Genomic DNA, 14,505 nt, shown 5'->3' on the forward strand with positions numbered 1-14,505 from the left:
CTTGGCCACCTGAAATTCTGCCCCTGTCCCCAGGTCTCAGTACAGTGCTCTGCACACAGTAATTGATTGGTTGGCATTCTGTCCTTTCTCCCTTTTCCCAGTCTCTCCCACTAGAGTCTCAGTGCAGTTTTGAGAACTGCTCCCCTGGAGGACAGGCTGCCTGGGATGATGGGCTGCCTGGGAGGATGGACTTCCCTGGAGGACAGGCTCCCTGTGTCCAGGGGCTCTTCCCAGTTGTTGTAATCCTTCAGCCTGCCATCTGTTCTCCTTTGCTCCCATTTGGAAGGGGCTGGTGGGCAGCCAGCGGCATCACTCACTCTACCTCCATTTCTGGCTTCCATTCCTCTCTCAGAGGCTTCCAGGAGCGCCCCACCTGATGGCATCTGTTCCCCGGGGGATTTAATGCACACCGGAGTCGACAAGCACATGGGTGGGAATCGTGCTTGGAGGCCGAGAGCCCTGAGCTGAGGGGAGGCCTTTGGCTGGAACCTACAGAAGTCCTGTGGTCCATAACCAAAGGAGAGGAGGCCGAGTGGGAGCTGGCCTCTCTCCCAACAGATGGAGCCCTCGGGGAAGGAGGACGGGGTGACAGTTGTGCCATTCTAACGAACACTCTTTTCTCTCTCTTTCCCTTTCAGCCCACCATTTTTTTGCGGCTTCTGCCTGCCACGAACCCCACTATGGCCAGCTGATTGATGACCTGTGCCTCTCCAAGTTCAAGCTCGACATGGATGCCATCGGGCCGGCACTGTGGTGCGACTGGGGGAAAACACTGGGGTAAGTGCTCCACCGCAACCTCCTGCGAATGTCCTGAAATGTATTCCAGGATGCACCCTGCCCGCTGGGAGCAGTGGGCATGCTCCGGCAAAGCTCCCCACACTCCCACTCACTCCCCAGCTAATCCTGACCCAAAAGTGTGTTTGTGCCAGTCTAGCCCACCCGCTTCCTTACTGCCACCTCTGGGCACGAAAGTCTCTTGCTGGGGACTGAACTTCCACCCTCGAGGTCACTGCAGGAGCCACCCTCCCTGCCCACACCAAGGCAGCCCATTCCCACTCTATCAATCAATCAAAAGTATTGACATGTTCCCTGTCCACAATTAACTTGAGAGTCTCAATGTGCGAACGGGCTGATGGACCTCGGCCTTCCAGGAAGCCGGCCACCATTGCTGGCCCCGGGCACCCTGCTGGGATTCCCTGGTCCAGTTCAGAACCCATGGAACCTCCCCAGTGCAACCGGTCCGCACAGTTGAATTATTTGGAGATGCTGCTGCTGTTGAAATGACCGGAAGTGGAGAAGGTCAATCAATATGATATTGCTGGCTGGGATGGTGAGTAAAGGGAGCAAGTCAGGGCAATGCAGGAGGGAGTGGGGAAAAAGGAACGAAGACTTAGAGAAGGCCTTTTGGGAGAGATGCGCCTTCAATAAGACTTTGTAGATGGGGAAAATAATTTTCTGCCAGATCTGAAGTGGAAGGGTGTTTCAGGCCAGAGGCAGGATGTGAGCGAGAGGCCAGCAGTGAGATAGATAAAGGAAGTTGGCACTAGATGAGTGAAGTGTGCAGGCTGGGTTGCAGTAGGAGGTAGTGAGGTGAGGTAGTAGAGGCCAAGGTGATTGAGTGCTTTAAAGTAGATGGCAAGGAGTTTCTGTTTAATGCAATAGGCAATGCGATAGGCAATTTCTGTTTAATGCGATAAGTCGATAGGCAACCATCGGAGGTTCTTGAGGAGTGGTGAAATATGACCTGAACATTTTTGTAGGAAACATTTTGGTAGGTGGGCAGCAGAGTGAAATATGGACTAGAGAGGGGAGAGACAGGAGGCAAGGAGCTCAGAAAAGAAGCTGATACAATAATCAAGGGAGGATATAGGATAAGTGTTTGAATTAAAGTGGTACTAGTTGGTTGGAAAGAAAAGGGAGGATTTTAGCAATATTTAGCAATTTTTGTGAAGGTAGAACTGACGGTATTTAGTGATAGATTCAAAGTGTGGGTTGAATGAGAGAGAGTAGAGGATAATCCCAAGGTTATAGGCTTGTGAGACTGGAAAGTTGGTGGAGATGGTCCAGGGATGCAATTTTAAAATATTTTTGGTTGGCAGCAACACGACCTTGGCCCTTAGACCAATAGTCAGGGCTCATGAGTTCGAATCCCAGCTCGGCCACTTGTCAGCTGTGTGACTGTGGGCAAGTCACTTCACTTCTCTGTGCCTCAGTTCCCTCATCTGTAAAATGGGGATGAAGACTGTGAGCCCCACATGGGACAACCCGATTCCCCTGTGTCTACCCCAGTGCTTAGAACAGTGCTCTGCACATAGTAAGCGCTTAACAAATACCAACATTATTATAATCTAAGGGGGCTTCAGACAGATGTCTCTTCAGCCGTCAATCAGTGATATCAAGCATGTATTGAGTGCAGAGCAGTGTATTATTATAGGCTTGGGAGAGTACAGTACAACAGAGTTAGTAGGCATGTTCCCTGCCTACAAGGAGGTTAGAGTCTAGAAGACTAATAAGTCCTCTTTGCAGAGATTCTATCAGAGAAAGAAACCTTTTATTCCTGGAGTGTGAGCAATGTGGCCTTGTTAACTAAGTCCTGAACACTCCATCCTGCTTAATAGAGCATTCAGAAAGGTTGGCAAATATTCAGCATTGCTTTCTAAGAGGAATGCTCACTACACTCTTGCTGGAAGGGTCCATGCTCTGTGCCTCAGTTTCTCTGCTTATTGAATGGGAACTGTGTTAGTTGACTGTGTCTGTGCTGTGTGACATTCTAGGATGGCTTTGGGCATTGAAGGTGGGGAGAGTAATTGTTGGATATGAAGAGAGGGGATGTTCCAGGCCACAGGGAGGTTCAGAAATGGGAGTTTCCACTAAAAACATTTTGGTATAAAATATTGAAAATAAAATAAAATGGCTGTTGGTCATACTTGCTGCCTTTTGTGGGAATTGCGTCAGGGTCCCTTGCTGTAGGAGAAGGTAGCTTTTAACTAGACAAGCAGCATTACGTCATGGAAATGAGAGGATCCGGGTTCTAATTCCACTCTACCACTTATCTGCTGTGTGACTTTGGGTCAATAATTTCTCTGTGAGCCCCATGTGGGACCCGATTATCTTGTAACCACTCCAGCGCTTAGTACAATGTTGGATACATAGTAATCATTCAACAAATATTATTATTATTACAATCTCATGTCCCTGTGAAGAGTTTCTGATCAATAGACAATGGTTCCTCTCTTGTTTTCCCTCAGAGGTGGCAGATGGGCCAGAGAGGAAGTCTCCCAAGGGTGCTTTACAGGGAGTTCTGTAAATTCTAGACTGTAAGCTCATTGTGGGCAGGGAATGTGTCTGCTATATTGTTATATTGTACTCTCCAAACAGTACAGTGCTCTGCACATAGTAAGCCCTCAATAAATATAGTTGAATGACTAACTGCTGGCTGGGGCCAGGCTGGGAATGGGGAGCCACCATCCTCCTGCTGTCCCCTCCCCGACCAGTCTCCCCTTAATTAGGGCATTCTGGTTACCACTGCCAGTGCCTCCTTCCTGATTTTCTTGATGCTTCTCTGCAGAAAGAACTGTTCTAAGATTGGGAAAATGCAGGTACTGGGGGAATGAAGTGAATAGACCAAACTCCCTCTTGGGACTCTGTCTTCCGAGAAGAGGAAGCTTAGCTGGTAGAATCAATCAGCTGGTTTATTTATTGAGCACTTACTATGTGCAGAGCACTGTATTAAGCATTAGGGAGAGTACAACAGAATTAGAAGTCACGTAGAAGTGAGCAATTCTCTTCCCAGAGCAAGGACATATGGTTCCCTTTCCTCCACCAGTGGATGGTCGATGTCGACTTCTGTTCTCAGGAAAATATTTCTACTGGTTTTTTTTCGGGGGTTCAGTTGTATTTGCAGCTTTTGGGGACGGTTCCTACTTGAAATAACAATTGTATTTTTAAGCACTTATTATGCCCCAAGCACTGTACTAAGCATTGGGATAAATTGAGACTATGCAGACAAACATAGGCCTATCCCACATGGAGCACATAGTGTCAGTGGGAGGGAGAACAGATTTTACAGTTTAGGAAATTGAGGCACAGAGAATTTATGATCTGTCCAAGGCAAGTGGCAGAGTAGGATTAGAACCCATGTCTTCTGCCTTTTGGGCCCATGCTCTTTCCACTAGGCCATCCTGCTCCTCCCGCGTGTGCTGAGCAAGTCTTGAGTCTCAAGCTGTAGTGCTCCAGTGTAAAGATGTCCGCCTCTTATTTGGTTGGTTGATTCATTATTCTTAATTTCACTTCAGGAGGCACTTTTGTGACTACACTAATTAGTTGTAATGATTTTTTTTTTTTTAAGAACAACAATTTTGCGATGTTGCAGTTTTCTGCTAAGTTGCCAGCTTGAATCATTGTGGGCAAATCAATTGCCATTTATTCTACATTAGATCAAGGTAGAGAGGGATTCTCCTCGGAGCATCCTGTCAGGTGTCCATTCTCTCTGACTTCAAGATCATAATCAAATCTGATCTTACACACCAGCAGAAAACCAAGCGACAGTGGGTGGAGCAATCCTGGGCACAGAAAACACCCTCCTTGTGTTTGTCTCTTTTCACTTCTGATTCTTGGGGATTCTGAGATTGAATCCTGCAGAGACCCAGGCAAGGTCATGCAAAAACAGAAAGGGTAGGAGAGAATGTGGCTTCTGGAAATGGCAACCATGCTGCTCTGACTTTGGAGGGTGGGTAAAAGCCGTGTTCCACTTGGAGTCGATTTGCCCCATCTGGGGGTCTGCTGGGATCAGTCTTTCCTTCCTGGAGGTGTCCTGGGGGGATGGTCTGCCCTGCCCAAGGTTTTCCTGGGAGGTGTCTGTCCTGCTTGGGGCTCCAGGGGCATTCTACCAGGCCTGAGGGTCTGCCCCCTTCCCAGGGGGGATCTGTTGAGGGGGCCATCTGTTCCATTCAGAGGTCTGCTGAGAGACAGTCTGTCTTGCTGGGGGGCGTTCTGTCCTGCCTGGGGGGCGGAAGGTGGGAGGTCTGCTGGGAGGCGGTCTGCGGGGGGGGGGGGGAGGGGTCTGCCCTGCCTTGGGGGTCTGCTGGGGGGTATTCTGCCCTGCTCGGGAGTCTGCCTTATCCACTGGGCCAACACTGCTTCTTTGTCTACTTTCATATATACATCTACCTATTGATCTGCTCACAAGGGGAAGTTGTTTCCATTTGGGACACCTCTCTGCTCACCTTGGCTCCCGAGCCATGATTGGCTGGGAAGGGCGAGGGGCAGAAGGAAGAGGAGGAAGCTGTGGAGGCAGGAGGGTCTGGGTCTTTGAGCCTGGAGTCCTCAGAAAGCATATGGAGGAGGAGTTAAACAGCCACTGGGGAAAGACAGTGGCTGTGGGAAGTGTCAGGGGCACTGAGAAGGGCACCAGGCCCCTAGGCAGAGCAGGTAATCCTGCCAGTGACATCTTTATGATGATGTTTCCACCAGTCATTCTTTTTAAAGTTCTGCTTGTGTGTGTGTGTTTGTGTGGGGCTGTGGCCATCGTGTGCCCACTTTGGAGTCTGTCTTCTAATTTGTGATTCTAATAATAATAATGATAGTATTTGTTAAGCTCTTACTATATGCCAAGCACTGTTCTAAGTGCTAGGGTAGATACAAGGTAGGTTGTCCCATGTGGGGCTCACAGTCTTTAATCCACATTTTAGAGATGAGGTAACTGAGGCACAGAGAAATTAAGTGACTTGTCCAAAGTCACACAGCTGACAAGTGGCAGACCTGCGATTAGAACCCATGACCTCTGACTCCCAAGCCCGTGCTCTTCCCACTAAGCCATGCTGTTTCTTTCTGCGGTAGGCTGCTATTTGCAGTCCACGTTTACTCTCTAAATAGTGGCTCCCCTCTCCCTTCCTACCCCAAGTGCTTCCTGAAATCATTCTATTTGCTTTTTTTTGGAGACAGGGAGAATCCACTGAAAATGCCCACTGGAGAAGGCGATGTCCAGAGTCCTGGTCTTGGCATTAGCACACCCTGAGGGGATGTCAGGCTGAGCCGGGTAGGGGTAGCTTTTTACAGAGAGTTTGGCTTAGGTCTGTGCTTTGCTCCACAATGAGTTTACAGCCTACATGGCTTTTGGACCATCCCTTGGCTTTCCCGGACCAACCCCTCATTTCCCCACCCTATTCAGTCTCCCTTCTGTGTTCCTTATGCACTTACGATGGTATCCCCTAAGCAATTTGATATTCACCCCATCCTACTCATGTACGTATGTTTATACTCTGCCACTTCCCCTATTTGTAACAAATTTTAATGTCTGTCTCCCCCTACTATACTGTAAACTTCATATCCACCAACTCCCATGTAGTACACTCCCAAATGCTTAGTACTGTCCTCTGCACACAGTGAGAGTTCAGTACACATAGCATTGGTTGATTGATGGTTAATTTTTCCCTGTCTTAGGGTAGCCCACTATCTGAAACTACTTCTGATGAAAGCTCCCCCAACAAGGCTAGAGCCATCTGGACCATCTCCCCTCAGCCAGGACAGGGAAGGCACCTGAGGCAAGCTGCCATGAGCTCCCAACTTGATTGGTCAACTCAGGGTTCTTTCATATCTCCTCAGTGCACCTCAGGCTCCAGGGCCCACTTTCTGCATTTGGTCTCTATTTCTGAGGAAGAGGAAAGCATTCACGGGCAAAAATGGAAAGTTGAAGTATGTTGCTTTGTCACCCTGCTTGGCTTTGTGGTCATGTGACAGCCACTGAAAAGGAGTCTTCAGCTGAGTGGGACTAATTCTCCCAAGCCCTAGTCAGGCTATGTAGATTCCATTCTTAATTGAACCAATAAGTTGATTAATCCAAAAGCGTTTCCAGAGGTCCCTGTGGTTAGAGGCTATTTTGGGAAGGCAGTCATTTAATGTTTTGGGGAAAATGACGTTAGTCTGTTTGCAGCTCGGCGGGTGGCAGGAGACTTCACCATGATGAGGGGCAAGAGCCTGGCTCCTGGCCCCATCAGAACAGGGAAGCAGCATGGCCTAGTGGAAAGAGCATGGGCCTGGGAGTTAGAGGACCTGGATTCTAATCCTGGCTCTGCCACATACCTGCTGTGTATTCTTGGACAAGTCACTTAGCTTCTCTGGACCTCAGTTCCCTCATCTGTAAAATGGGAAGTCAACAATACTTAGATTGTGAGCCCCATGTGGGACCTGATGATCTTGTATCTATCTGGGGGCATAGTACAGTGCGTGGCACATAGTAAGTGCTAAATAAATACTACCACTACTTGGTGCCTCAGTTTCCACATCTGAAAAATGGGGAATCAACTGTTCTCCACCCTTCTTAGACTGAGCCACATGTGGAACAAGGACTGTGTCAGATCTGATTAACTTGTATCTTCCCCAGTGCTTAGCATAGTGTTTATCACTTAATATGTGCCTCTAGACTATAAGTTCGTTATGGGCTGGGGATGTCTGTGAGTTCTTTTGTATTGTAATCTTCCAAGTGTTTGGTTCAGTGCTCTGAACATAAGTGCTCAATAAATACAATTGATTGATTAACAGATACCATAAAAATAACTTATATCCCTTTCAGGAGACGTTCATGGTTCACCCCAGTACAGTATGGTGGATTCTAGAGTAGGGTCACTGGGCCAAGAGTAGAGAACAGCTTTGTCAACCATTTTGAGATCCTGGGCAAGTCTCAGATATTCCCTGCACTTCTTTTCTCTTTCTGCCAACTGGGTATGAAATTGCTGCCAGTCCTCAACTTGTCAGGAAGAGGCTGACTAGCCGGACTAGACAGGGGGAGAGCTAAATGAATCCATGGTGAGTTCTCCATCATCACTTGGACTTTGGTTTTAACAGGAAATCTTTCAGTCAGCAGTCGACTGTATTTATTGAGCACTTCTGTGAATCAACGCCTTTCTGGGACAGGAGAGTTTGCATACACTATTGAAGCTTAGCGCTATGCCATTGAGAGAGACTCTCCAGGGTTACCCATAATGAAAAGGTCTAAGCCAAAGCATCACAGTTGATTCACCTGTGCTGGGCAGCAGTGGCTTGGGAAAGAGTGAAAGGCAGATGATCGAGTGATCAAAATGTTGATCGAAGACAACGGCAGAGACTTGGGTTTTTACTATGTAGATGAAGGCAATGGTAAATCACTTCTGTATTTCTTTTACCAAGAAAACTCTATGGAAAAAGAACCATAGAGTCACTATAAATCAGAAACCAAATGACGGCATCTAAGAAGAAGACTGTGTGCAGAGCACTTTACAGAGTACAAGATAACAGACACATTCCCTGCCACAGCAAGGTTACAATCTAGAAGGGGAGATGGACATTAGTATAAATAAATTACAGATATAATAATAATGTTATTCGTTAAGTGCTTACTATGTGCCGAGCACTTTTCTAAGCGCTGGGGTAGATACAGGGTCATCAGGTTGTCCCACGTGAGGCTCACAGTTAACCCCCATTTTCCAGATGAGGAAACTGAGGCACAGAGAAGTGAAGTGACTTGCCCACAGTCACACAGCTGCCAAGTGGCAGAGCTGGGATATGTACGTAAGTGCTGTGGGGCTGGGATGGGGGATGAATAAAAGGAGCGAGTCAGGGTGATGCAGAAGCGAGTGGGAGAAGATGAAAGGAGGACTTAGGGAAGGTCTCTTGGAGGAGATGTGCTTTCAATAAGGCTTTGAAGGTGGGGAGAGTAATTGTCTTCCACCAGCAAAGCTATGTTTGAGCTCTAATTTATACTTGCCAGGTTGGAGAGGGTGGGGAGTGTGGACCAAATGTTTGAGGGTGAGGGTCCTGAGGTCCCAAAGCCTTAATGTTTCTGGTTGACCCTACAGAGCCTCTGGGACTTATGGGGATTGGCTGCCCATCTGCCCCTGTTGGGGAAGCAACGTGGCTCAGTGGAAAGAGCCTGGGCTTCGGAGTCAGAGGTCATGGGTTCGACTCCTGGCTCTGTCACTTGTCAGCTGTGTGACTGTGGGCAAGTCACTTAACTTCTCTGTGCCTCAGTTCCCTCATCTGTAATATGGGGATAAAGACTGTGAGCCTCATGTGGGACAACCTGATTACCCTGTATCTACCTCAGCACTTAGAACAGTGCTCTACACATAGTAAGCGCTTAACAAATACCAACATTATTACATCCACCTGCTCCTCCACCATTTTCCCTTTTGAGGACAGCTATCTCTTCTTGCTGACAACTCACCGCTCAAGAGGTAGCCAGTCTGGGAGGTCCCCAGAGGCCCCTGGTGCTGGGCCAGAAGGCACATGGACTCAACTGGCTCTTACCGGCCCTTTGGCCCCAGAAAGAGGCTCAGGTCCCTATGGTTTCCCCTCCCAGGCAACTTGACACACTTCATCACGGGGCCATTCACCATCTCCATTTTGTTGTTGCATCTCTTTCCTGAAAGGGCCACCCTTGTTTCTGTGTTCCATCTCTGGTGGCATTCTTCTAAAAACCAGTTCCAATCTGAGCCACTGCCCGTTGGCATCAGCCATGAATCCATTATCTCCTCCCTGTTGCAAGAAGGAGAAATGCTAACTTCTCAGATGACTGACAGAATATTTTCCTCTGCCTTTCCTTCCCCAAGTCCCTACTCTTTTCATGACCATTTTCAACTCCTATCCATTACATATCTATACACATGAGTTTAAAATCTAACCCAGACAACCAAACGCAAACAAACATATAAAACCACACAAAGACATCTGTACAGCCCTCTCTTGCTTCCTCCCCTCCTGACTCCTCATGTTCTCAACGTTTTCCACTCTTGCTATTCACACCCCTCCCCGCCATTCTGGCTAAATTCAGCTGACTGGAAGAAGATCTAATTGCAAACTGGGCTGGTGGGATCTAAATTCAAGACCAGCAGATGCAGAGGATAAGCACTGGCATTTTGAAAAGGTGTCAGGTCACCAGAGGATGTCTTAACCCTTTGACAGCTCCCAACTTCTCCCTGACGGGCTCCCTGTTTGGTTGCTGGGGCTGGGCGGGGGCAGGGTCCCCCCATTGCTGAGATTGTTTCTGCAGATGGCTCCAGTGCTCCCAGAAGCTCCCGTGCCACTGTGCACCCTTCGCCTGTCAGGTGGGGACTGCCATCCATTTGCAGCGTGAGCCGCTGATAATAAATTGGAGAGGTGGTGAAGGAATGTCTCTCCATAAGAGACAAATTTAAAGTGAAACTAGAGAAGCCAGGCGAGATGTGGCTAGCTATTTTAAGTGTTAGCTCAGGACTAAATAGCTGTTCTTCTCTGGGCTTTATTCATTTAAAAAGACCCTAGCAATATTGTCAAGCCATTATAAGAAGGGGTTGTGCTTCCTCGCAAAAGTAAGCTGCTCCGGGCTAACTCTTCAGGGCTAAATGGTGAAAAAAACATGCTGTGTGCCCTTGCGCGAGCCACCTATCCTCTCTGAGTCCCAGTTTTCTCATCTGTGAAAAGGGGATCAAATGCCTGTGTTATTTCTGCATAAGATCGTGAAGTCTGTGTAGAATGGAGGTTGTGGCCTAGCTAATTATCTTGTCTTCCACACCACTTGGCATGCTAAATAAATACCATTTTGCATTAATGATGATCATGGTATTTATATTAATGTCTCTCTCCCCCTCTAGATTGTAAGCTCGTTGTGGGAAGGGGATGTGTCTGATTATTGTTGTACTGTACTCTTCCAAGTGCTTAGTACGGTGCTTTGTCCGCAGTAAGTGTTGAATAAATACAATTGACTATTAAGCCATGCCTACCAAGTGTTAAACGCTGGGCTAGTTGTGAGCTCGTTTTGGAAAGGGAATGTGACTGATGTTATATTCTACTCTCCCAAGTGCTTAGTACAGTGCTTTGCACACAGTAAGCTCTCAACAAATACAATTAATAATTATTATAATAATGAGATAAGCAGGTCCGATAGAATCGCTCTCCCTTATGGGATTCCCAGTCAAATAGAAAGTGCTAAAAAGCTCCTTTCTCTCATTTTTCTGCTTAATCCTCATCCTCCCTTATGCCCCACACCAAAGAAAGTCTCAGATCTGAGACCTGTCAGAGACTTCTCCCCATACTGCCTTCTCAACTGGAACCAAAATTTTGAGAAGCTTTCTTTTCTCACCGCCCTGGAGTTACTACATCTCTAAACCATTATCTCTCGCTTATGAATTATTACAAAGTGTTCATTTATGTAAGTTACTGAAAGAGTTTGGGAAGATTAAACTAGAAAGAATATTTCAAAATGATATATATTCACCACAGACATTTCCTCTTTGCAAATTTCTGAGTGTGGCAGTGGGAATTCATTTGTTTGGCTGGATTTTTTTGAGCAGCTAGATGCTTGAGAGAGTGCAATGGTATGTTTTGAGAACTTATTGGGTGCACAGCAGTGTACTAAGCACTTGGGAGAATATAATGTAAAAGTTGGTGGAAATATTCCCTGCCCACAGTGAACAAATAGTCTAAAAGGGAATGATAGACAACGTAGTCCCTTCTCTCAAGGAACTTGCAATCTAATGGGAGTGTCACAGTTCCAGTTTCATTGCTTTTTTTGTTTGACGTGTATGTTTCATATATAATAATATAGTTGGTATTTGTTAAGCACTTACTATGTGCCAAGCACTGTTCTAAGCACAGGGGTAGATACGAGGTAATCAGGTTGTCCCCCGTGAGGCTCACAGTCTTCATCACCATTTTACAGATGAGGTACCTGAGGCACAGAGAAGTTAAGTGACATGCTCAAGGTCACACAGTTGACAAGTGGCAGATCCGTGATTAGAACCCACAACCTCTGACTCCTAAGCCTGTGCTCTTTCCACTAAGCCAAGCTGCTTCTCATGGCACCTACTTTATTGATATTTGGTCCATGTTTGAATGCCAGTTTTCCTTTGGAAATTTCTAAGCAAATAGGGTGTCACTGTGTCTTTAATTCCACCTACCATAGCACTGGATCAATCAATCTGTGGTATTTGAATGCTTACTTTGTGTAGAGCACTGACTAAGAGCCTGGAGAGCCAGGGAGGAGGGAAGGTGTGAGTAAGGTGTTGACTGTGGGAGAGGTGGGTGTGAGAGAAAGTGAGCAAGTTAATATTAGAGGAATGAAGGGTGTGAGCTGGGTTATGGAGGACGATGACCAAGGATCAGAAAGTGGAAGACAGCTGATCGAATGTCTTGAATTTGATGGTGACTCTCTGTTTTATGCAAAGATGGATGGGCCACCATTGGAGTCAGTAGAGGAGTGGGGAGGAGTGCACAGAATGATTTTCTAGAAAAATGATCTGGACAGCAGAGTGATGTATGGACTGGAGAGACAGGAGGCAGGGAGGTCAGTGAGGGGGTTGATGCAGTAGTCAAGACTGGAGTAGGACAAGTGCTTGTCCTAGTATGAGTACAGTTTGGATGGAAAGGAGCAAATTCTGGAGATATTGTGGAGATAGAATCAACAATGTTTAGTGGTGGACTGAATATGTGGGTTGAAGGAGAGAGATGAGTCTAGGATAATGCCAAGGTTGCAGGCTTGTGAGACAGGATGGTGGTGGTGTTTATCGAGTTGGGATAGTTGGGTAAAGGAAAGAGTTTGGGAGGGAAGATGAGTTCAGTTTTGGACATTTATTTTGAGGTGTCAGTGGGACATCCAGGTAGAGGTGTCCTGAAGGCAGGAAGATATGCAAGACTGCAGAGGAGAGAAGTTGGGGTTGCAGATGGAGATTTGAAAGTCATTGGCATAGAGCCAGTAGATGAAGCCTTGGGAGCAAATGAGTTCTCCAAAGGATGGTGTAGGTGGAGAATAGAAGACTCAGAAACAAACCTTGAGGGACCCCTCACAGTTAGGTGTTAGGAGATAAAAGAGACCAAAGAGAAATGACCAGAGAGGTAGAAGAACCAGGTGAGGACAGCATCACTGAAACCAAGATTTGATTGTATTTCCAGGAGAAAATGATGGTCCAAAGCATCAGACAATTGAGAAGTCCAGGAAAATTAGGTTGGAATAGATTCCACTGGATGGGTTTGGCAATGAGAAGGTCATTATCAATAATTTTTTTTGATGAAGATGGAAAATAGAATCCTAGACTTATGATTACTGTGACCAGATAGAGGAGAAATATTTAATTCTGAAAAAAATTTCTTTGGAGTAGAATGAATATTTGAGGATCTATTGAATGCCAGACACAAACTATACTAGTTGCTTGGGAGAACAGCAGTACAAGACTTCTTCCCTAACTGCAAGGAACGTGCATTCCATAAGCAATGTTCCTGAATGGTGGAATCAGAATTAATGAAAGTGATTCTTCCATAAAATATGCTTATATGCATAAGTGCTAAGAATGAATACAAATGAATTTGTAAGCACAAGAAGCAGTTAAACAATTAAGATCTGTTCACTGTCCAATGGCTTCTTTCCCACTGCTTTCAAACACGCCCATGTCTACCCTATCCTAAAAAAAAAAACCCTCCCTTCACCCCACAGCTCTCTCCAGGTATCATCCCATCTCCTTCCTACCATTCCTGCTGTGAGACCTTGAGCAAATCACTTCACTTTTCTGTGCCTCAGTTGTCTCATCTTTAAAATGTGGAGTTAAGACTATGATCCCCATATGGGACAGGGACCGTTGTCCCACCCTTTTAGCCTGTATGCCCCCCAGCTCTTAGTAGAGTGCCTGGCACATAGTAAGTGCTTAACAAATACCATAATTATTATTATTATTATTCCTCTCCAAACTCCTTGAGCTAGTTGTCTACACCCAAGTTGTCTCAAGTTCCTCTCCTCCAATTCTTTCCTTCACCCCTTCATTCTGGCTTCTGGACTTTCCGCTGCAAGGAACTGCCCTGTCTAAGGTCACCAGTGACCTCCTACTTGTCAAATCCAGTGAGCTCTACTCCATCCTAATCGTCCTCGACCTCTCAGCTGCCTTCAACATTGTGGATCAACCCCTTCTCCCGAATACTTTATCCAACTTCTGCTTCACTGACATTGTCCTTTCCTCGCTCTCCTCCTATCTCTGGCTGTACATTCTCAGTCTTGTGTACTTTTCTACTGCTTCCCACCCCCTAACTATGGGTGTCCCTCAAGGTTCAGTTCTGGGTCCCCTTCTATTCTCTATCTACACTCACTCCTTTAGAGAGCTCATTCATTCCCATAGCTTTAACTGCTTCCACTATGCGGATGATTCCCAAATCCACATCTCCACCCCTGGTCTCTCTCCCTCTCTGCAGTCTCACATTTTCTCCTGCCTTTAGGACATTGTCTTGACATCACTTCAAACTTAAAATGTCTAAAATAGAATTTCATATCTCCCCATTCAAACCCTCTCCACCCCTTGACTTTCCCATCAGTAGACAGCACCACCATCTATCCTGTCTCACTAGACTATCACCTTGGTGTTATCCATGACCCCTCTCTTTCAACCCACATTTTCAATCTATCACTAAATATAGCCAATTCAATCTCCACAACATTGCTAAAATTTGTCCTTTCTTCTCCATCTAAACTGCTACCACATTAATCCAATCACCTATCCTGTCCCTCCTTGATTA

General features: G+C 46.4%; 1 protein-coding gene across 1 annotated transcript in view; it reads left to right on the plus strand.

The window, feature by feature from the left end:
- RAMP1 (receptor activity modifying protein 1) overlaps window positions 1–14,505 on the plus strand; it is a 117,092-nt gene that overhangs the window by 37,481 nt on the left and 65,106 nt on the right. Inside the window, exon 2 of the mRNA XM_029068435.2 lies at window positions 639–777. Within this exon, the coding sequence (XP_028924268.1) occupies window positions 639–777 (139 nt within the window). The remainder of the gene's footprint in view (window positions 1–638; window positions 778–14,505) is intronic.

The sequence above is a fragment of the Ornithorhynchus anatinus genome, chromosome 7 (assembly GCF_004115215.2).
Source record: "Ornithorhynchus anatinus isolate Pmale09 chromosome 7, mOrnAna1.pri.v4, whole genome shotgun sequence".
Classification (NCBI taxonomy): Eukaryota; Metazoa; Chordata; class Mammalia; order Monotremata; family Ornithorhynchidae; genus Ornithorhynchus; species Ornithorhynchus anatinus.